At 36.1% G+C, this 25,072-nt stretch overlaps 1 protein-coding gene across 5 annotated transcripts in view; it reads left to right on the forward strand.

The window, feature by feature from the left end:
* The window catches only part of tefu (Serine/threonine-protein kinase tefu), a 154,391-nt gene extending 137,680 nt beyond the window's left edge, over positions 1 to 16,711 (forward strand). For all 5 annotated transcript variants that reach the window (XM_067118592.1, XM_067118621.1, XM_067118596.1 and 2 more), the window contains exons 54-57: positions 3,365 to 3,511; positions 4,447 to 4,719; positions 6,918 to 7,116; positions 16,377 to 16,711. In XM_067118592.1, the coding sequence (XP_066974693.1) occupies positions 3,365 to 3,511; positions 4,447 to 4,719; positions 6,918 to 7,116; positions 16,377 to 16,552 (795 nt within the window). In that variant the 3' untranslated portion in view covers positions 16,553 to 16,711. The remainder of the gene's footprint in view (positions 1 to 3,364; positions 3,512 to 4,446; positions 4,720 to 6,917; positions 7,117 to 16,376) is intronic.
* Positions 16,712 to 25,072: the final 8,361 nt, after the last annotated feature.

Consider the following 25,072-nt stretch of genomic DNA (forward strand, 5'->3'; position numbering starts at 1 on the left):
AAAGTGGGTAGAAACCTACTGAGACTACTGATGGATCTTCTCAAGAGGCCTCTCAAGTTGGAAAAGCCCCTGTACCTACCATACTCCCACAGTTTCCACAGTCAGAGGAACTGCCAGTCTTATCTGTAGAATTTTGTATGTTTTCATTTTCTGAAACTGAAATTGCATGAACTTGGAATATTCTTTGGCACAGACAATTATACGTACCAAGGATTGGCAATCGGTAGATCTGTCCTTTGCAGCTGACTTTTTGTGGAGACGTAGATCAGGTAGCTAGAAATAAGCAACTGGCCCCCTTTGCCCTTCTGTCTCTTATGTTCTGTGCCCAGGGACATTGGGAGGTACTCTTACCTAAAGGAGTTATCAAGAGTCAGGAAACAGAAACTCCATCCAGTCTAGCTTTTAGAAGTTATTTTCTTTGTCCATGAGACTCCTGTACTTTCTAAACACCATTTGGATGTCAACACATTAATGGCAGGCAAGTGTAGGTGGCAAGTGTTCATAGTCTCAGTGATGTAACATAAATGGGTTCTTTATCTTTGGTCATGTGCCTTAGCCATTCCCTGAAGTAACTTATTGGTTGTGGCTTAGTCAAGGGAGGAGCTGAAGAAGCATCTTCTGGTTTTGTGCTGCCCCTTGTGGCTGCAAGTCAGTTTGGAGAAGTTAGACCCATCTCCATGCATGTAGGTGATTTACCTGGACATACGTATGGACAGTGTTTTGGAGCTGGCTTATCCATCAGAGAGAAGGGTGTGTCACCTCCTGGAGACTGTCAGTGAATTGTTCCTTAGAGAAGTTTTCCTGCATAGTTGCTTCTACATTTGCTCTTCAGTTTTTGTGACCTCATTTGGGGAAGCAGTTACATTATTCTGCAAAGGGAATTCCTTTAATGCCACTGGACTCTAACCTCCAGATGATGCCTCAACCACAGGATAGGGATCTTATCTGTTGGAGTCTCAAGTACAGGGGTTTGGTCCAAGGAGGAGAAGAGCAAGCAGATGGACTTCTTAGGCCTCTAAGCATTTGTAACTGACGTGTTTGGTAGTTGTTTCGGTCATGGTCATCAGCACCTGTGTCATTGCTTACTTAAGGAAATCAAAGAAGGACAAGGTCAAAATCACTTTGCTTTTGGCATTGGAAGTATTTACTTGGGCAGAAAGGTGCAACATCAACATTGTGTCTGTTCATTCTGGGTAAACATGTGGCAGATGCTCTTAGCAGGGTTTGCTAGATTCTCCTGTCAGTGTTGTCTCTTCACACAGATGCCAGTATGGCTCTGTTGTAAGTATTAGAGACCCCCTTGTTAGATCTGTTCACCTCATCATGGAACTCCAGGCTTCCACTTTATAGGTCTCTGCAACCTGACCCATCAGTATGAACATAGGTGCTTCTACATGTATGAGTTTCCTATATTCAGACTGCTGAGCCAGGTTCTTGTCAAGTTTTGAATGTTAACGAATATAGAGGTGAACCTCATTGCTCTCCTTTGGCCCCAGCGAGAATGGTTTGGAATTTTTTGTGAATCATCATGAATTGTTCCTCGTCTCTTCCCACTTTGAGGTCTTCTGAAGATGCCTTGCTTCCATGGTTTCACAATTACCTAAAATCATTATTTGTTCATGCATGATGATTATGAAACATAGTCTTAGGAAAAGAGGCTTTTCAGAGATCACTGCAATGCTGTTGTCACTCAGTGCTGTTCTTCCATTACATCTCAGTTTGGGAAAAAGGGTCTCCATGGTGTGGTATGACAACCTGGGTTGTTATCAGACCACTTTTGTCAGTTTGGGAGATCAGCTCTTTGAGATCCTGTGAAGCCTCCAAATTGGGATTTGACCCTGATTCTGTGCAGCCTTACCTGATTCCCTTATGAGTTTCTGTGTTATTGCCATACTTTTGAATTTAACACTTAAGACTTTTTCTATAACCATATTAGCCTCCACTAAGCATGTCAGTGAGCTCCATGCCTTTCTAGGTTAAGTGTCACAGTCAAGTCCCAGGTTTGAGTGGGGTCTCTTAATGTGCCCCAGATGCAGTCCTCTAATAGGGGTGGTTATTTCTGAGATTGCTTTGCCATGTCTGCCTTGCCCTTTTCTACTTACGAGGACAGTTTTCTTCGTGTCATGTAGATATCCAACTTGGTTGGATATCCTTTCATCCTTCTTCCAACTTGTTCCAGCATATGAGTCATCAGGAAAGGCCATTGTCAAAGAATTATGTTTCTTATTGGCTATGACAGGTTATTTCATAAGTTAGTGTTGATGTGTCTTGAGAGGACCTTCCTTCACATAAGATTGCAGCACATTCAGTTCATGCCCTTTCATCCTCCCTGTTCTTCAAGTATAATTTGGAGCTCTCAGCACTTTCAGAAGTTTGCCTTCATAATGTGACTCATAAAATCCTTGCTGTATATTCATTGGGTTATATTCACAGAGGGCTATGTGTTTTCCAACGGAAGGGTTCCAAATGACACATCTTCATCCTCTTCATAGGTCTTGCTCCCTTATCTGGTATTTGGCATAGGTGAGGCATGTATTTTGGGAGTACTAACTCTTGCACTATTTTTGGTATCTTCCATTAAATGTCCATTACTTTTGCAGGCAACTATTGTCTAGAGAATTTGTTTACCAACTCTGTCACTGCTCTCCTAGGATTGAGCTTCTAGCAGGTACAGTACATCTTTTCTCTTCGTGGGTTTATCTGCTGTGTCCTCCTTCCTAAATTATGAATCTGGCTATTTATTATTTTTGGGTATGTGCTTTAGGAAAATTGTTTTTTAAAATATTACATTTTGTAAGGACTGCTAATAAGTTGTAACCTGGAAAATGCTGTTTCTCACTTGCAGTACATGTGTTTTTTTTTACACTTTTTAATGCAGCTACCAGATTTGTAGTTGTTTTTATTTTTATTATTAGACCACTCGTGTGGAACATAGGATTAAGCAATACCAGTATTATATATTTTTATACTGAGAAAACTTAAGGCAGTCGACTCATTCCAAAGCTACTTATGTCAAGGCAGTGTACTCATTTCAAAGCTTCCTCTGCCACGTTTCACATTTCTGAGGTCGGTTTTTTCTGCATTTGTTTTTAGTCCATTCCCATTTTAAATATCTGTACTTCTTTTTTTCTTCTGAACATAAGCAAATTTAATAGCATATTGTTGTCCTTTCATCAGCCTCAACTTTAGAATTAAGTGCTGCCATTTATATAGCTCTAGAATTGTAGCTGCATTGCAGATGTAGCTATTTATGTTATTTATGTACCAGCTAGTGAAGAATGCAATTATTCGTTAATTTTTGTTTGATAATGAAGAATTTTTGAATTTTTATTGTTCATTAGATAATGAAGAATATCTTTTACAGGCGTTTGGAGAATATCTTATAGGCCGTGATAAAAAATCTGGTGCTCACAAATTATATTACCCAAATGATTACAGTGCTGCTAATTGCAGACAAATGATGACAAAAGCAAGGACTGAGTCACTTGAAGTGAGGTATAATGTATTCCAGGTACGTGTAGCTTAAGATACTAACTTTTTCTAGGTCTTTTGTTTATTAAAGTAATGACGAGAGATATATGCCAGTTGAAGCATCTTGAGGAAATTTATATTGTTATTAGCAAGTTATCAGAATTGCTTTTCCTGAATCTACCCTCCATTCAGGAATAAACAGTATGAAAGTAGACCTTTTTACTTTTTACCTTAAAAGGTTGTGATTCCAGATAACTTATGATGAATTTTGTAGGACAGCAGTAGTGCCCAAGTTCATCAATTTGGGTTGGACATCAGTGGCTTCAGCATTCCTTTTGTATCACTGATAGTCCTCCAGCTATTACTGCAATTTCTTCTCACTGCTTGCTTTGCCAATGCTACCCAAAAGAGGCTCAAGTTTTCATCTCAAAAGCTTCATCTGTTTTTACACATACTATAAGAAAATACCACCCAAAAAACGATAATATGTGACACAGACTGGTGGGCTGGTGGGACTGCAGACCATAGCTTCAAAAACTCGACTTAAGAAATTCTTAGTTATGTTAACATCAGAAGAGGGAAATTATACTGATACTGGACCTTCTTGACTTGATTTGAAATCCCCCAGGGCCAGCTCAAGAATTCCTTACTGTGCCAGAGGGTTTTCCTTGAACATTGCGTTAAGGAAATTGGTTTCATTTTGTCTAGGTGTCCTTTGACCAGCTAATAAAAGACATATATTTTTATTTCAGAAACATTAAAACTTAAAATTTTAAGATAGACATGAACATACAAAAATGTGAAATATGGTAGTAAACATCATTTGAACCTTTCACTTTTTTTAATATAAATTGCAGTGTTAAAGTAATATTAAAAAAATACCTCCCTGATCTCAAACATACTTGTTGATAAATTTATATACACTCTTAATGCTGTTGTTCTGAATTTGATTAATTTAGTATGTTTTCTTTTCAGGATATTTTGAATAATTTCCATGCAGTCTTCAGAAACTTTTTCTTTGAAAACTACCCTTCACCGCATGAATGGTATAAGCGCCGTTTAGCTTATACTCGCTCAGTTGCAACAAATTCAATGGTCGGATACATTTTAGGTCTTGGTGATCGACATGTTGAAAATATCTTGCTTGACAAATCCAGTGCTGAGCTTATCCACATTGATTTAGGAATAGCTTTTGACTTTGGAAAGATTCTCCCAACTCCTGAAACAGTTCCCTTCAGACTAACACAGGTAAGATGAAAGGTAACAGATGTGTAATGACATTTATTAAAAAAGAGTAATAATTAGTCGTAAGTATGTTGATTTTGGCCAATTGGGAAGCCTGCTAGTGTCCCCTAAAACTATATTAAACTCATTCAGTTGGGCCCAATTAGATGACCCATATAAGTATAGTAATCTCATCAGAATGTGGAAATGTTAAGGAAAATGTGACTCAGTGGTGTCAATAAATTAATTTATGTCCATGACAAGCTTAGCCCATTTGTAATTTCATAATATTTAAATTTACCGTATCCATTTGTCTACACAGGTATTCTTTTAATGGTTAGTAGTTTATACGCATGTGAAAAGCCAAATAAGTTAAACATACGGGAGAATGGAGGAGGATTATGTTTTAGATAGTATCTCCACCCATTTATGAACTAGGCAACCACTGTCTGGTTCTCCCCGGCCCAAGCTTAGGTGGAGAGGGACCTGGGAGCTCATCATGTTTGCATATGCTTGGTCACTAGGGATTTAAGCAACAGCACAGTGACTTTTATCCCTTGCCTGTGCTGCTGATGAGCAAACTTCAATGCATATTAAATGCTTCAGCAGTGATTATTTTTCATGTCATTTCTGGAGGTGGTGTATCATCTTGAAGAATAGTAAAAAGCTGGTAGTGCACCAGTGGTGGACTTTGAACCATTTTACTACTAGATATACAAAATGTTGGTGACCTGATGACTGGACTGCTGTGTTCAGTGAGAGTTCCTCTCAAAATTACAACCTTCATCCATCTTAGGTGTAATTTATACAGTGAAGAGAATAGTTAGAGGATGTATATGCAGTGATATTTCAGTTATGGAAGGCAGAGAGAGACATTGAAATGCCAGAAGAACAGCACAGTAAAGTAGAAACTCCAGTTGACCATGTACAACTGGGCTGCCACTCAGACATTCGTAACACCTGGTTTGAAGAGGAGTTCATGTAAGATACTGATATGATTCAAGACTTGCATAGCTTGAAAAACACTTGACTTGTAGCAGACCTGTCAGTAAGTTGGGCAGCCTTAGGAGTAGATAGTGGAGACCCAGGCCATTAAATACTATTAAAAGAGAAACTATACAACAGGTATTGGCTTCTAAAAAGATCGCTTAACTGACAGTGACTTGTTACTTAACCCTTCTGCTATATAACAGAATTCCGCCAGAACATGGCTCTTCTTTTGTTTGTATGGTATACCTCTTACAGAACACCTGAATTCTCTTGCCTCCCCCCACGCAAATCAGGAACAGTGACCATGACTTGAGCAAAGTGTCCTTCAGTCACTGTTAAACCACAAAACAAATCATCAATATCATTGAAAACATTTTGTGGTACCTTATTCTAAATTATTTAGGTGATGCTTAATGAGGTTTATTGGCAAAGATTTAGATCATCACAAACTTATCCTCAAGCAGTTCCACTGCTATGAGATACTGTTCTATATAGTATTAAAGTTTTTTTTAATTTAAAAGTTCAAATATTTTGCCTGAGTTTAAATTCCCAAGTACTTACATTTCATATCTTTATATTTATTGGTTTACTGTATCAGACATATCCTATTTCTGCTTCCGAGTTTTGGTGGGTACATCAGTTCTGTACTTTGTGTAGCAGAAACATGGACACTGACAAGGAAAATGGAAATTTTTGAAAGGTGTTTCCATAAAATGTTAATATTCATAAGTGGCTGTGGTGGGAAGATTATTTCAGATGAAGAATTTCTGAGGAAATGTGGCATGAAAACAAGGCATGAGATCTCAAAGATGGAGATGACGGATATGCATTAGAGGATGAGAAACAGTTGGTCAAAAACAGCCAGTAGATATGGAAGTAGGAGTACCTAGGAAATCGTGTAGAAATGGGGTAAATAAAGAAATATATCTGATGGCATTGGAGGCACAGGACAAAGAAGAGTGGAGAGAACTCATGTTATATGTGTCAACCACACTAAGGGAAAGGGTGACATGAAAAACTTTTGTGCTGATGGTAATGATGATTTCTATTATTTTTGGTTTATCTTTATTCCATTCCTAAAAGAGAGAAAAATAAAATATTTTGTGGCGTAAGAATTTTATGTTTTCAAAATTAGCATTATTATTACATAAACAATTATAAAAGACAGTTTAAAGTTTTGACAGGAAATGCAGAGTTCAGTGTCACCTGTTTATGCTATTAATGTATTTCAGGATGTCCGTGATGGGCTAGGTGTGTTAGGAGTTGAAGGTCCTCTACGGCAGTGCTGTGAAGCCACCTTACGTGTCCTTAGAAGCTCAGCAGAGGTGTTGGTTACTGTTGTGGAGGTGCTGCGGCATGATCCACTGTATCAGTGGACACTATCACCACAGCAAGTAGCTCGTCTGCAAGATGAGAGTGGCCAGGGAATAGGTTAGTTCAGTAAAATCTGTTTATGTTTTGTAACTAAGCCTAGTTTTCTCCTGTATATTATTTTTAGTACACTGTATCAAAATTCTTTTGGAATGCATTGAACTATGTCAGTTTTATGTTTTTCACAAATTTTTGCAAACTCATGCCTTCAATTGGTGCATTGTAAGTTATTATCTTTTGCAAGATTTTGAATGTCATGATCTTAAATCCTTTGTAAGTTCTTTTGTCTTGACAGCCTCACTTAGTAATTAAGTTTTGTACATTGTAAGTTGTTAGTGTTAGGCCAGTTCTTTACACACTTTTTGTTTATTTTTTTCTTTCTGGTAGGGTCACTTTATTATTTATGTTATTCTTGTTCAGTTTTTTGCTGCAATATCCTAATGAAAGTTATCTTGTAGACATCATGGTGCTTTGAAAGACAGGATGATGTATATGTACAGAATAGTGGGGATAAGTAAACAGTTTTGGAATAAGGTATGGGTATTGCTGTCAGTAGATAATAATGTTGATTGGGGATAAAGAAGAGAAGCTGCAGATTTTTTAAAGAGCTTGAAAGTTTTTGTAAGATGAGGAAATTAGAAGTGAATGTTAGCTTAAGGGTAGGTGGAAGCTAAGAAAATGGAGCATTTAATACCTTCTAGTTTGGATTTGGCTTTGGTTGTAACTAGTCTTGCTCGAGCCCCCTATGAACCATTGCAACAGACTACAGATAGAGACTTGACCTTCAGGGCGGTTTTCTTGCTGGCCCTAGCATCGGCAAAAAGGGTAGGCGAACTCCATGGTCTGTCTTATGACGTCAAACACACTAGAGGTTGGAAGTCTTTAGCTTTCAAATATAATCCAGAATTTGTTGCAAAGACTCAAAATCCTTCAGTCCATGATGAAAGATTTGTCACAGGCTGGGTCAGGAAAGAAATGTCCAAGAATACAATCTCATTTTGGCTACGAGAAACTATCATGAATGCCTATTCACATGCATCAGGAGCTTCAGACGATGTCGCACAGGCAAGAGCGCACAACATTAGAGGTCTAAGCTCTGCTTGGCATTTAAGAATTTGTCTGTTTATAGAATTCTGCAAGCTGGTGTGTGGCGTCGCCAAACCACTTTAACCCTTAAATGCCGACTGGACGTATCATACGTCGACTGAAATTGTCTGTTGGGTGCCGAGTGGACGCACCATACGTCGACGACAAAAAATTTCAACCTTTGGTCAACTTTGACTCGACCGAAATGGTCGAAAAACACAATTGTAAGCTAAAACTCTTACATACTAGTAATATTCAATCATTTACCTTCATTTTGCAACAAATTGGAAGTCTCTAGCACAATATTTCGATTTATGGTGAATTTTTGAAAAAAAACTTTTTCCTTACGTCCGCGCGGTAACTTGACCGAAAATTTCAGAAATTCTTTTGTCATTTTGTCGTAGTTTTTGCACTGTTTTATATTAGCCGTTATATAAAGTTTTATATATGAAAATGTGCGCAATTTCATTTAAAATACAACAAAATACAACCCATGGTTGTAGCATTTATCAGTTTGGAAATATTTTCATATAAATCACGATAACTGCCAAAATTTCAACCTTCGGTCAACTTTGACTCGACTGAAATGGTAAAAAAACGCAATTGTAAGCTAAAACTCTTACATTCTAGTAAAATTCAATCATTTACCTTCATTTTGCAACCAATTGGAAGTCTCTAGCACAATATTTCGATTTATGGCGAATTTTAAAAAAAAAAAATTTTCCTTACGTCCGCGCCAGAAATTCTTTCGTCACTTTGTCGTAATGTTTGCACCGTTTTATATTAGTCGTTACATAAAGTTTTATATATGGAAATGTGCGCAATTTCATTTAGAATACAACAGAAAATAACTCATGGTTGTAGCTTTTATCAGTTTTGAAATATTTTCATATAAATCACGATAACTGCCAAAATTTCAACCTTCGGTCAACTTTAACTAGACCGAAATGGTAAAAAATGCAATAATAAGCTAAAACTCTTACATTCTAGTAATATTCAATCATGTACCTTCATTTTTCAACAAACTGGAAGTCTCTAGCACAATATTTCAATTTATGGTGAATTTCTGAAAAAACTTTTTTCCTTACGCCTGCGCGGTGTTTCGCCGAACATCTCAGAAATTCTTTTCACACACGAATCGTAATGTTTGCATCATTTTTACATTAGTCGTTACATAAACTTTTATATGTGAAAATGTGCGCAATTTCATGTAGAATACAACAGAAAATAACTCATGGTTGTAGCTTTTATCAGTTTTGAAATATTTTCACATAAATCACGATAACTGCCAAAATTTCAACCTTCGTCAACTTTACTTCGACCGAAATGGTCGAAAACGCAATTGTAAGCTAAAACTCTTACATTCTAGTAATATTCAATCATTTACCTTCATTTTGCAATAAATTGGAAGTCTCTAGCACAATATTTTGATTTATGGTGAATTTTTGAAAAAAAAACATTTTCCTTACGTCCGCGCAGTAACTCGGCCGAACATCTCAGAAATTCTTTCGACACGTTGTCGTAATGTTTGCACCGTTTTATATTAGTCGTTACATAAACTTTTATATATGAAAATGTGTGCAATTTCATGTAGAATACAACAGAAAATAACTCATGGTTGTAGCTTTTATTAGTTTTGAAATATTTTCATATAAATCACGATAAATAGAAAAAATTCGACCTTCGGTCAACTTTAACTCGACCGAAATGGTCGAAAACTGCAATTGTAAGCTAAAACACTTACAGTCTAGTAATATTCAATCAATTAGCTTCATTTTTTTCAACAAACGGGAAGTCTCTAGCACAATATTTCGATTTATGGTGAATTTTTGAAAACATTTTTACGTCCGGCGCATTCTAGTTCATGCATCATTTTGTAATAATATTTTCTCTGTGTTGCTTTGATCGTTTTACAATTTGTTATATACCAAAATCATCGCAATTTAGTGTACAATACAAAGAAAAAAAAATAACCCGTTAGCTTTAACCGTTTTGCTCACAGCGCGATTTGTATAAAATTATACAGTGAACCCTCGCTACTTCGCGGTTCAACTATCGCGGATTCACGACTTCGCAGATTTTTTCCATTACGTATGTATATTATAAGAGAAAATATATAGCGGATTTTCCGGAAATTTCAAAAATAGTCGCGATATATGAAGACCCAAATATTTCATTAATTCCATTAATAATTATTAATATCTGCTAGTACTGTTGGTTCATTGCATTATGACATATAATTCAGTACAAAATGAAGTTAAACAAAAGATGCTTCACTGCATCATGGATTTTTCAGAAATATTCATCGAAAAATTAAAATTAAAAAGTACCGCCATATCGGCAGCCATATTGCGGAAAACAGCGATGTTTCATCATGTTACGTGTGAGAAGAACGCTTTGCAGCAGACCGACGCGCAAGGACTGGAAGCTTCAGATATACCCACAGGCACTCGGACAAGGCATGTGAGTGGTACATAAGAGAATATCTTATCACTGTTGATGTTTCATCTTAAATCACTGTAAAATAATTAAAATCCGAATTTCATACGTAAGCAACGCAAGGATACTGTATACAGTCTCGCCCCAAGCTACTGTGCTGTACAGTACACACCATCTCTCTCTCTCTCTCTCTCTCTCTCTCTCTCTCTCTGTCAATGAAATATGAATTACTGTATCATAAACTTTATGTACAGAATTAAAAATAATTTCATTGACAAATTTGTTTCTTTTTAGCAACTAAAAATTATTTTCCTAATTTTTCGTTATTAGTGAGCAGCTTCAGTCAGCTGATTCTCAAAACGTAAAACATTACAAATATGGACGATCTTTTTTTATGCATATTACTGTGATAGGAGATCAAAATAGTAATACAGGCACTCGGACAAGGCACGTGAGTGGTACATAAGAGAATATCTTATCACTGTTGATGTTTCATCTTAAATCACTGTAAAATAATTAAAACTGAATTTCATACATACATAAGCAACTCAAGGATACTGTATACTCTCTCATCACCAGCTTGTCAAGACTTAGTCAAGACTTAGTCTCTCGTCCCCAAGCTACTGTGCTGTACAGTACACACCATTTCTCTCTCTCTCTCTCTCTCTCTCTTCTCTCAATGAAATATGAATTACTGTATCATAATCCTTTATGTACAGAATTAAAAATAATTTCATTGATAAATTTTGTTTCTTTTGGCAACTAAAAATTATTTTCCTAATTCTTTCGTTAGTAGTGAGCAGCTTCAGTCAGCTGATTCTCAGAACGTAAACATTACAAATATGGGACGATCTTTTTTTTATGCATTTTACTGTGATAGGAGATCAAAATAGTAATACAGTGTTTAAGTGCATAGAAGTGTTTATAACAGTGTGGGAAAGGCTATACAGTAAAGCCTTTAAATATATACCATGTATATACATATATGCCTCCCTAGGGAGGGGCCAATGCTACTGCTGAATTTCACTTATTGGGGTTCTGGGCCCCATTATCCGATAGACGAGGATCACTGTATATGAAAAATTTTTTTGCACTGTCATATATTTCAATATTTATATATGATAATATTTTTTTCATTTCTGATGGTTGCATACTAAACTTCAGGCAATAACAAAGAAAAGGAGACAAAAATGAACTCTTAATCTTAAAAACTAAGCGTACTGTGAATTTTTGAAAAAAGCTTTTTTTCCGCTTCGGCGCTAACTCCCGAACGCCGCCGGCATACGGGAGACGTTTTTGTAAATAGAGGCTTGGCGTTAGAGTGTTAACTTCCTTCTACTTGAAGGACGTTGCCCATAGGTCCTTGGGCACTTTTTCCTTGGGTCCAGTGGTGGCTGCTCGACAGCTGGTGTAGCCTCATCCAGTGCCCCTGGTGGGTCAGTTTGTATCTAGTCGAAGATGATGGTATGAAAGTGAAATGAATGGGATGACTGGTCTCTTTTCTTTTCGTCTTTCTTCTTTACCTGAGGATGGTAAGAAGAGGGTTCCGTCATGAGATGGAACTGACATGATATAGGTGAGTACATTGGCCATACTGTTAGAGTGATCATTAATGTAAGGTTCCTTTCAGTAGCAATATATTCCTCTCTTTAGCAAGGGGAGAGAGGAACGATAACAAACCTACATAATTGACTACGTTACTAAGGGATTCAGAACCGATGAAACACGGTTTTTCAGCAACAACTTTTTATCAAAGCATCGGATAAAGCTGAAAGTTGGCAAGTGTATATTTTATAACCCTACCTAATTTTTGCAAGTATTATTTAGAGCCTAAGTTCGATAGTTTTGATATTTATAGAGTAAATGAAGTCACCGATGCGGGACCGAAAAATCACAGACAAGGATCCTAAAACAACCAAGACGTAAACATAATATGACGATCATAAGGCTCCGCCCATCCACCAGGTAGGCGGTGAATGGATATGTTTAAAGAATTTAGGTTTCGACAAATTCGATAATGGCCAGCAGGATATGGAATTGTCCCCGTGGTTGCAAGATGCATTTGTGCTCTGCTTTACCACTTTGTATTGAAGCGAGAAGACCTGTGGCAAGATTTATTTCTAGTGTGAATAGGTAATTATTTCTATGGTGGGTAATGGTTACTTAGCGCCCCAAAAGTGGCAGGAGCTGTTAGACAAACACGCCATTTTGAGGAAGAGTACTTGAAATCGGACATTATCCATGAGAGCGATGGGACCAGTCATTATTGATCTCATGCCAGCTTGATGAAAACGTGGATGATGACCTCCTCCTCAGAGTGACGACGGCGAAGACATTTTTGTAAATTAATTATGTATAGTGTTAGATGTTTTTATTTGTACCTCTAAACATATCTATTAAAACACATGATTATAACAATATGTTCCTCATTCAAACTGATTTCAGTATATTTTCCTTTCATGGCATATCAATATAAATCGTTACATTTGATTGATATTGAAGCAGGTAAATAATAGCTTGAGCTTGCCCTCAAAATCTTGACTCTACCAGTACCTTTTATTTGCAGCCCAGTATACAAGCGCTGTTTAGGGTGTTATATGATATAAATAAAAACCAAGAAAATAACAATGGTTACATTAACTGAAATAAAACAATGGCGTTGACTTTACAACTCTAACAATTGAGGGAAATGAGGTATCATTGCTTTTTCATTTAAATTCTACTTCTAGTGACCGCTCCTGACATGCTGCAAACAGAAGGCTATACAGTGTCAGAAACCTGAGATAAACAAAATGGATTATCTTTGTATTCCCCGCCCTGAATAGATGTAGATCTAACAAATGAGCTATAGACTGGTTCATTATGTGGATGAACTACTTGCACTGAATTATTTGTAAAAAGCAGAAACATTACGAATATCAAGAAAATGGAAGAAATCCAAGCTAACAACTTAGTCCTAACAACTGCTGTGAAGTTGCAATGAAACTCCACAAAATAATAATAATAATAATAATAATAAAATTATTGAGAATGATAGTGTTATCAAGGGGACGATGACAAATCCTGCTCGCCATCATTGATATCGCTGAAGCCTTGTATGGGTATTAAAGGCCAAGAGAGACAAGGTCTACCCAATTGATGTCGTTGCCTCCTGCTTGGAGTAACTATGTAGGCGATGACATATCTTCGAGGTACATGCTCATTGCGGCATTCACCTGCTGATGCAATAAGGAAGTAGACAAAGCTCCACCTACATGGGATATTTGGGGAAAGTAAGCAAACCTTCCCTTTCTCTTGGCCTTGGGTGCTAATATCAATTAGTGAATATGCCATCGCCAGTAGAGCCACAGTGAAGAGACGTTTTCCCCATATAAACTTCTCTTCACTGTGGGTGGAGCCTTATGACGTCATAGGTTAACGTCATTATTGTGTTCAAAAAAAAAAAAAAAAAAAAACCCTTACCTGATTTTGATGGCTCTGGCATAGGAAACCCACTTTTACTCTGGTAAGTACCAGAACTATTGAACTTAGGTAGTAAATAACACTTGCAACAATTAGGTAGGTTATAAAATACACTTGCCAACTTTCACCTTTTATCCGATGCTTTGATAAAAAGGTGTTGCCGAAAAACCGTGTTTCATTGGCTATGAATCCCTTAGTAGTTTGTTATAAGAGCAGATAGCTTCTTGTCTTCTGCATATGCAATGAACTGTGACATTGTATTGAAACCCAGAAGTCTGAACCCAAGATATACATATATCTGAGGTTCAGAAATAAAGGTCATGTTTCTTAGAACTCTCATATTCAAGAGAATGACCGAGTGTGGCAAACCTCCAGTCGGTTAATTTATTTACCTCCCACCAAGAGTAAGCCTATCCTAATGTTAAGACCGAGGCTTTGTTTCATATATGAACAAATGACAAATTTATTAAATTAATTTATATTTTTCATAGCTAACAAACCTGAGGTCTTAACATTTACGGCCCACCTCTAACCACCCCTCTGACAGCTTAACCTGGGGTGGAAGAATAACTGATGAAGCCACGGAGTACTGCTTGGGTATGGGTGGTCTCACATGACTCATGACTAAGGACAGATGCCACTAGTCCTTTGCATATACAATTTTATTGATTTTACCAGATTCCAGCTGGCACCGGAAGCTTATCCTAATGTTAAGACCTCAGGTTTGTTAGTTATGAAAAATACAAATTAATTTAATAAATTTGTCATATTTCCCATGTTGTCCAGAATTCCTTAAATTGTGGTCATGAAGTTCTTATAACTGGTCTTGACTTTGATGATATTAATCATGAGACACATGTCTTCAAGCTGAGATAGATGGGATTTATGGACCATTTCTTAGTATAATTGAATTTTTAACTAGTAAATTACAAAGGATAATTTTTGACAGACACTAGTAATTTTGGGAATGTAATCTGCAGTTCCTCTAGTCAGTGCTCTTGACCTTCTAGTATTTATATTTCTTAAATGTGGTTTGGCTAGCTTGATGCTTAAGCAGTTAACACAAATGTTTTATGATTATAGACCAATTGGTACATGGTCTTTGAACTAAGATTTAGTTCAAATTAGTGTATGGGCATGTTATAAGGTCTGAAGTGAATTGTTTCTTGATCTACACACATTCCTTTAAATTATTGCAGCATTTTTTATGGCCATCTCACTTTGGAGAAAAAATCATCTTCAGTGAGCAGAAAATTGTCAAGAGTATCAAGAACTCTGTAGACCTGTCTATCTATAGGAAGAAATTTTTTTTTTTCTGCCATATTTTGAATATTGTTCCTCAGTCTGGTCTTCAGCAGCTGACTTGCATCTTATATTGGTGAACAAAAACTGAGTTCTATTCAATTTCTTATTCCTCATATAAGTGTAAAACTCTAGCATAGTTGTTTCATTAGGTGATTGTGTATGCTCTGTAAATTTTTCACAATTGTTATAATTCTATACATTTAATTCCTCTAAACAGTACTGTCCATCACACAAGACTAGATAGTATATTGTTAACCCTTGAGTCTCTGCTTTTCTTTTTTGGTTTGAGCTGTAACCAAGTTATGGAATGACCTCAGTCGTGTAGTCAAATCTTTAGGATTTCAGAAACTCAGACTAGGTGTAAAGGCCGTCTTACTGAGCATACTCACATGAATCTCACCTCATATGTAAAATGTTTCTTAGTTTTTTCTTTGCTAATTCTCTTAAGTTTAATTTTACTTTTGCATTTTTTCCGTGCTGGGTTGGCTGCTTTCTCTGTTTGGGGGCTGTGGAATGAAGCATTCTGCTTTTTCAGATTATTTTGATAATATTGAAGATGCAAGAATTTTTAATATCTTGAAGCAATCCAAATACAATCCAAGGGCTTTGAGACAACTATGAGCATTGAGCAAAACGATATGCAAAAAGTAAACCAGATTCCTTCTGAATCCTGAGGGTCACTTACCCAAATGTCACCTAAGTGACAAATACTGTACCAATAAGCACCCAGTATTCTTCTTCCAGTGTTTGCATTACCTGGGGATTTTGCACAGATGCATGGAAGGCTAATTAAAAGCAATGGGTACGTTGTAAAACAAAATTAATTACGTAATTACAGGTAATCTTTTGTCTTTCATGTTAAAGACTACCAGTAAATAGTCACTTAGGACTGCTCTTTTTGCATAATATTGTATAACTTAGTCTGTGATAATTTCCTATTCAAATGCTTGAGACCTATATATTAAAAAATATTTTTATTTCTCTTTACTTATAACTACTGTTTTTTTTAGCTTGAACTTACGTTTCAGATATTAACTCGGCATCTATGGCGGACCGAGTAGTATTGAGACTGCAGCAGAAACTGGCTGGCTTTGAAGATGGTTTTTCTAGGAATGTGTCAGAGCAGGTAACAGTCCTTATACAGCAAGCAACAAATGAACCAAATCTCAGTAGACTCTTCCCAGGGTGGCAGCCCTATGTCTGAATTTGTATTAATAGCAAATTCTTTTATTTAGAAAAAATTCTTGGCGGGAAGAATATATTTTTCAGTGTCTTGTCAGTCTGAAGCTTTCAGTTCTTCTTATATAACATTTATTAAAGGTCAATGTATTACACACATTTTAAAAATAAAGTCGAGATTGCTTTGAAACTTTCATTTTTCAATAGGGAGTTAATTGTCTACTCGTGTGCTTTGGGCATGGACCGAAGGGAATACAAAACAGTTATTGTAACTTTCCTTCATTATTCAGATGTATTCAAGATTTCTTCATTTTTCTCATCACCCATTCTCTGTAGGATCATCATCTCCATCTATCCATTGTGTAATATTTTCTTTGACCAGTCTTTATATCTTATTTAGGAGCAGATCCCATGGTCTAATTCTGTGCGGTAACTAGCCGCGCAATCAAGATTCTATCATATATTCTTCTGCAAAGTGTGAGTCCAGATTTTCTAGTGAGTTTTCATTTAGGCTATGTTAAACAATAGAACTTTTGACTATACAGTACTTAACACAACAAGGTAATTATTAACATAAGATCTTCACAAATTAAATACTATGATAGGTAGTATGCATATCTACTTAAAAACACTAAAAAATATTATGTAATGATGGACAAGGAAAAGAGAAATAATATGAATTTTATTACCATGGGGCATTTTGCATTAAAACATTAGCTACAATTTGCATGCATATGAAAGTAACTTGATACAATGCTGAATAGCCTTGTAACATAAAATACAGTAGGGTCTCGGTTTACACCGCACTCGACCTACGTCATTTATCACAGTCTCCGATAAGTTTTTTAAAAATTCTTGTTCCGTCGTTCGGACATAGATTCAAACTTCACGCAGAACGGATGAATAATGTCGTCTCAAGATGGAATGCAGGGAAGACGGCGTCGGTCACTTGCTATACCCCGTCCTGAATTGTGTTTCGATTGCTCTCTCTCATTTGTGTTGCTTTTTTGGGAACATTTTTTCATTGCATTATGGCTCCCAAACTGTAAGGCACTCTTCTGGTGCAGTGCTATGAAGAAAAGAAAAGCCATCTCCATGGAAGTGAAAGTTGATATAATAAAACGATCCGGAAAGGGCAAAACACCACCTAACATCAGCTGCATGCTGGGGTTCAACCGTAAAACTGTGTTGACGGTCGTCGAAGACAAAAAGTACAGTCATACCCCGAACTTACGCGAGGTTAGGTTCTAGAACCCCTCCTGCAAGACGAATTTTCGCGTAAGTTTGGCACAGTCTCTAAAAATGTAAATAAATGCTTATTTTTAAAGTTTAAACCCTAAATATGACCCTAATCTTGCTCCCAAATTATTAAGCTAACTTTTAAGTGAAATTAAAAGTTACTGTAATTTCATTTAAAAGTTAGCTTAATACATTACCCTTAAAAAAAAAATAAATGGTTGACATAAAAATAGAGTTGGAAGGGAATTTCTTCTCTCTCTCCCTCCTTCCAACCGATCTATTTTTAGAAGTCTCCTCAACCTCTTTTTAATAACTTTTTTATTCTATGTCTCTTTCTCTTTGTTCTGAAATGCTTTTTCATGAACAGTGTTTTTTATTTTGACTAATACAACTCTTAGTTATTATGTCTCTGTGCTTTAGAACGTATTTGCCACACTAGCGCATTTATACTTCGTAGACGGTACAGGTAAAATTAGATCAATTTAACTATCTACTGTACAGGTAAAGATGTAAAGAGAAATAATAAGTTGTAAAAATGTGTGAGTGCTAACTATGAACAAGAGGGAGAGGGAGAGATAAGGTTGTCCTTACTTAAGACTGCAATTATTTATCAATTATTACGGAGACTGAGAGAATAACACCCAAGAGAGAGAGAGAAAGAGATATTGTCCTTACTTGAAATATCAAGTTAAATTATTTATGATTTACTACGGAGACAGAGAGAATAACATAGAGAGAGTGAGAGAGAGAAGTTATTCTTACGTTGATTATCAAAAGATGGAAATTCAATATGAAACTAACTTTTAAATGACATTGAAGTTACTGTAATTTCATTTTAAAGCTAGTGTAATACATTACCCTTAAAAAAAGAAATAATTGGTTGACGTAAGAATATAGGAGAGAGTGAAGATTAGTATACTATTTCTCTCTCCCCCATTCCACTGATCTATTTTTACAAGTCTTCTCAACCTCGTTTTTAAAAACTTGAAACTTCCTTATTCTGTCTCTTTCGCTTTGTTCTGAAATGCTCTATGTCTCTGTGTTTCAGAATGGTGCATTTACAGTTTGTAGATGGTACAGGTAAAATTAGATCAGTTTAAAATTATTTACTGTACAGGTAAAGACATACAGAGAAACAGCAATATGTAGGTTGCGCTAACTACGAACGAGAGAGATATAACAGTTGTCCTTACTTAAGAGAGTGAAATTTTTTATGAATTATTACGGACATAGAGAGAGAGAGAGAGAGAGAGAGAGAAAGAGAATTACGTAAGAAACCTTTGACCTGCTAATCAGCAACACTCCCCTTTCTTGTGATGTTCAAGTGACATCTGACAGCTTTGCCTTCGAGCTTCTTCTCAAAAGATGAGGGAAAGATATTTGTTTGTTTAAAATACATATCACATACGAATTTTGTAATTACAGTTATATTATTATAATTATTATTATTATAATTATTATTATTATTATTATTTGAAAATTAGTGTTTTTTATTAGGTAAATAATTTATTTATCATACAAAACAATTAAACATATACATGTACCATAAAAATTGTCTCATCTCAGTAAAAGAGAAAGAGAGAGAGAGAGAAAAATTATTACTTTTATTAATTAATGTTATTCAGTTTAGACATTGAAGATTGAAAACTTGTAAATTACATAAAAAATGAAACATAAACACTTTTGCAGGGTTTCTCAGTATTCAAAAATGTTCGCATGTCTGAAAAAATTGTGTATGACAATTAGTTAGGTTCCAATGAAAAGTTAATGTGTCTGTGAATTCGTGCAACTCAAATCGAGCAAGTTCGGGGTATTACTGTACATACTTGAACAAGTGAAAGGATCTGCTCCTATGAAGTCAACTGTGATTACAAAGCAGCGCGGTGGTCTCATTTTGAGATGCTTTGGCTGGAAGGCCAGCATCAACAGCATATCCCAGTTAGCCTGAGTTGATTCAGGAGAAGGCTGAAAGTTTGTTTGATACCTTGAAAAGAGAAAAGGGGGTTAGGAGGTGAAAGTGAAGAGTTTGGGGCTAGCAAAGGTTGGTTCATGTGGTTTAAGGCCCATGCAAATTTGCATAACCTCACGGTGCAAGGGGAAGCTGCTAGTGGTGATGAGAAAGCAGCAAATGGGTTTCCTAGTGCGGTGGCTGAAGTAATCAGGGAGGGGGTTACTTTGCTGAACAGGTGTTTAATGTAGACGAGACAGGTTTGTTCTGGAAACAGATGCCTACCCAAACTTACAGTGCCAAGGAGAAGACCACACCAGGACACAAAGTCAGCAAGAACTGACTTTGCTTCTTGGGGCTAATGCTGCTGGTTATCTCACCCACCTTTGCAGTGCCCATATGCAAGACAACCACAGGAGTAAAGGTAAGGAATTGTTTCTTTTTATTTACTGTACAGTAAATGTAAGGATAACATTTACCTTTGCACTGTATGTATGTGATCAGGAATTGTTTTTTCTTATTTTTTTTAGTTTTACTGATTCACATCATTATATCTGCTTAAATTCTGGCTTACAGACAAAATTGGGTTACGTCCTTGCAGTAGGAACAGGTCTCGGACGTAAACCAAGACCCTACTGTATTATGATAGTGTATAGCAAAACATGCTTATTAAAATCGTTAACAAAAGCAAAGTTTTTAAAATTTACTGTGATGATGAATAATAAACTTGGAGGAAATCAAAATTTTATTACCAACACACACAAACCATAGCAAAACATTGATATGCCTCTTTTTTTTTAATTCATTCCTTATACATTCGTTTTTGCCTGCTTCTGTTATGAAAGTTATAATCGTCCCACTTTTAAAAATGTATCCAAAGACCCCGCAGTTAAAAACAACTATAGGCCAACCACAATTGCTACACACATTTCTAAAATGCTAGAATTAGTATTATTAGCAAATATAAGGGAATTTTTATATACAAGTAAGTATCAGTTTGGGTTTAAACCAAATCTAGGCACAGAAATATGTGTTTATGCTTTAAAAAATGTTATCAATTATTACCACGTACAAAGTACGCCTGTATTTTTATGCTTTTTAGATACCAAAACGGCATTTGATCGGGTGAACTATTGGGAGCTGTTTGGTAAATTGTTGTGTCGAAAAGTACCGAAACATTTTGTCAAGCTACTCACCTGTTGGTTTAACTTTCAAAATTTTGTTGTCCAATGGGATGGTCAATTTTCTGGCTCCTTCGGTAGCAGTAATGGCTTGAGACAGGGAGGCATTCTGTCACCCTACCTTTTTGACATTTATGTAGACGACCTGAATATTCGACTGGCTGTTCCAGAATAGGATGTCACATCGGGGATGTTGCTTTTAATAATTTTAGCTGTGCAGATGATCTAGTTATTCTTGCTTCCACTGCTAGGGCACTTCGAAAACTTCTAAAGATTTGTGAAGACTTTGCCATAGAACATGATATATTATACAACACCAGCAAAACTGTGTGCATGTTAATTCCTTCATGTAACAACAAAAGTGAGGAATACCCATGGATTTCATTGCAAAAGACTTATTACAATTTGTAAATTCATTCTCATATCGGGGCCACATAATTACTAGTAACATTAAGAGTAATGAAGATACTGAGCAGCAGCGTCAGAAGCTGTGTGTGAGAGGGAATATGCTTATAAGAAAATTTCATTTCTTGATGATGAAACTAAAGTTCAATTATTCAAAACTTTTTGTACGACAATCTATTGTTCTTCACTACACACAAGAAACTTTATGAAGACTAAGAGTGTGTCATAATGATATAATAAGGGTCGCCCGAAATACATGTAACAGTGCTTCACATGTTTTTGTGACACAGGGTTTGCCCTGCCTTGATGTTATCTGGCACCACGCAGTATTTAGTTTAAAACAGAGATTGGAGAAATCAAATAATGTTTTGATACAACTGCTAAAAGACAGTGATGCGTCTTTATTATTTACAGTACATGATGAATGGCACAGAACACTACTGACAGATAAAACTGGTGTTTTTTATGCTCTGTATTTGGATTGATTTGTGCATGTTTTTTATGTAGATGGAGAATAATATAGTTGGTATTGAGCTTATTTACGCTTGCTTTTTAGGTCTAGTTGCATGACCCTTTTCTTAAAGTTTTTATGTTTATTGGTAAGATATACACTTTTGTAGTGATAATTGTATTTTTTTCTGTAAATTTGTTTGTTTAATGATAAATCAAAATTGTAGACTTGGCACCACTACTTTTTTTTTATGAATGTATTGTATATGAATTCATATTCGAAATAAAGTATTATTATTATTATTAATTCACACCTCAGATTGATAGTCAATATAATAACATGTAAGATATTATGAAGGAGTATAACTAGTCATATATGCAATTTAAATTTAGTAACAAAAAAGAATTTAAGAATTTTAGTGATGAACAATAAACATAAAAGGATTTTTTTTTACCTGCGAACACACACAACATTCAAGGTATATTTACTATCATACCTGTTCCAGTTTTGTTAGATTTGATAAACCTAGGCTCTCCAAACTTTAGCCATATAAAATTTTTCTCATTAAAAATACCGGTGCGTACTATTTAGTTTAAGCTGGCAAACACCAGCCAGAGGAGATTATTTTTATATTTCCAGTAACTCTGTGTCCCCTGCTGACTTGTCTTCTTCTCCTTTCATGAATATGCAGAGAATTTCACTGCTACATGTACATAACAAAACATTATGGGTAGGATGTTGCAAAAGATGCAGAGATATCCAGATTTATTTTAAATTTTTAATTAAAAAGTTGCAATGTCTATGTACAGTAAAAAATTGCTACTTTCAGATTTTTACAGCTAGTATTGTTTATTAGTTGTAGCAGGTTATATACTGTTAACTCATGCTGTTTATAGTCAAACATAAAAAGTGAATTTTTTCAATGTTAGCTATTCATCATCTTACTTTTTTTTTTCAACTGCATGCATGATAGAAAACACTCACTTTAATTGTAATATTTCTGGAGTTACTTTAATTGTAATATTTCTGGAGTTGCATATTTTTTAGGTGTTTATGTCCATCATTATATTTATTTTTCTTTTTGACTGAAGATGCAGATGTATGTTGTAGGATAGCATTGTATTTTGTTTGATAGTAGTATTTGGTTGATAATACTTGATGCTTGAATCATAGCATAATGTTTTAATGTGTAATGTAGCCCAGCCTTTTATGTTGCAGTTTGGGTTGATATGCCACACAAACATACTGACTTTGTACTTCACACATGGTGCAACTCACTGAAATTAAGCTAAGTCATGAGATACATGATAATATACTGTACTGTATATGTTTGTCACTTACACTATTTTCTAAGTACCCCTGTCACAAAGCTTTGTTCATAACTGCTTATTCTCGTTGGTGCAGGGGTGATGGAATGAAGTCAGCTAACAAAAAATAAGCAGTATGCTTGGCCTGTGTAATGTTTACTTTTGAAAGAAAATTATTTTTTTTTAGGCTACTCTTAATGCGTTTTACAATAGAAATGTGCATTCAACAGTTACTTTAACTGATAGCCATATAAAGACTGATTCATAGATGAGTTAACCATTAGCAGTAAAAGTTTTTATTCTGGCTACGAGAAATGATCATGAATGCATATTCATCATTAGCAGTTGCTTCAGCCAATAGTGTGCATGCAAGATCACATGACATTAGAGGGCTGAGTTCCTCTTTAGCTTTCAAGAAGAATTTATCAGTTCATAGAATTTTGAATGATGGTTCATGGTTTCACCAAACCATTTTCACCTCCTTCTACCTGAAGGATATTACCCATGGGTCCTTGGACACTTTTTCCTTGGGTCCAGTGGTGGCTACTCAAGTTGTGTAGCTCATCCAGTGCCCTCGGCAGAACAGTTTGTGTCTAGCCTAAGATGATGGTATGAAAGTGAAATGGATGAGATGACTGGTCTCTTTTCTTTTCTCCTTTCTGTCTTCTTCTTTTCCTATGGGCAGTATGAAGTTTGTTCCATCATGAGCTGGAACGGGCATGATACAGGTGAATGCAGTGGCCATGCTGTTAGAGTAATCATTAATGAATGAAGTTACCTTTCAGTAGCAGAACAATCCTCTTTTTAGCAAGGAGAGAGGAGGATGATAAACCTACTTAGGTCGCTACATTGGTTTGTTATTTGAACAAATAGCTCTTCACCTTCTGCTTATGCAATGAACTGAAACCCAGAAGTCTGAACCAAAGTTATGCACATATCTAAAGTTCAGAAGTTTAGGTCGTCTTTCTTAGATTTTGCTCATACAAGAAGAATGACCAGGTGTGGCAAACCTCCAGTGGGTTAATGATACTTACTTCCCACCAAGAATAAGAGTATCCTAATGTTAAGACCCCAGGTTTGTTCTGAGTATGAACAAATCAAAAATTTTAAAAATAATTTTTTTTTTTTTTTTTTTTTTTTTTTTTTATAATTAAAAAACCTGCGGTCTTAACATTCAAGGCCCGCCTCTAACTACCCCTCTGACAGTTTAACCTGGGCTGGAAGAATACTGATACATCACGAGTCCCAGCTTGGGTTGGTGGTTGTTCCACCTAACTCATGACAGAGGACAGATGCCACCAGTTCCTTGCATATATATACAATTCTATTGAAATTTTTACAGGTTCCAGCTGGCGTTAGAAGATTTATCCTAATGTTAAGACCAAAGGTTTGTTAGTTATGAAAAAAAGGATTTTGACAAAGGAAAAATCTATTTCTTGGGGGGGGGGGGTGTCACCCGGTGAAATAATCCATTCAGCACTTATTTCTAGGTAATTCCGTTGCTAGATACCAGAGAAAAGCTAAATGTAAAGCTGGGTTACTACCCCCCAGAGCAAGCTCAAGAAATGGAGTCGTATATGGTAAAGGGTGAGATTGTCACAATCACGGGACCCTGCCCTATAAAGATTCCCCAATGTCAAAAGTCCCAACGAGAGGTGCCAATACAAGCCCATGCACTACTCGCGGACTGCACACAAGGCAATACTAGTCGCATTCCATGTTAGCACCCACCCCACTAGAATGATGTTTACCATGGTAGGAGAGAATGAAAACGGGTGGGTCATGGGATGACACCCCAGAAATAGATTTTCCTTTGTCAAATCCTTTTTCTGGATCGGGGACCCGTGTCAGCCGGTGAAATAATAACAGAGAAATAAATATTCTTATGCTATTAAAGACTTAAAATAGAGACGTTGAAAACTAGGGGAGAATTCCACCCTGAACATTAGTAAGGTCCTTGAAATTCATGTAATGAAAATAATGTAAGTGGCCACTGCTCTAAGATCATGAGCTT

This window comes from Macrobrachium rosenbergii, chromosome 2 (genome assembly GCF_040412425.1).
Source record: "Macrobrachium rosenbergii isolate ZJJX-2024 chromosome 2, ASM4041242v1, whole genome shotgun sequence".
NCBI classification, from domain to species: domain Eukaryota; kingdom Metazoa; phylum Arthropoda; class Malacostraca; order Decapoda; family Palaemonidae; genus Macrobrachium; species Macrobrachium rosenbergii.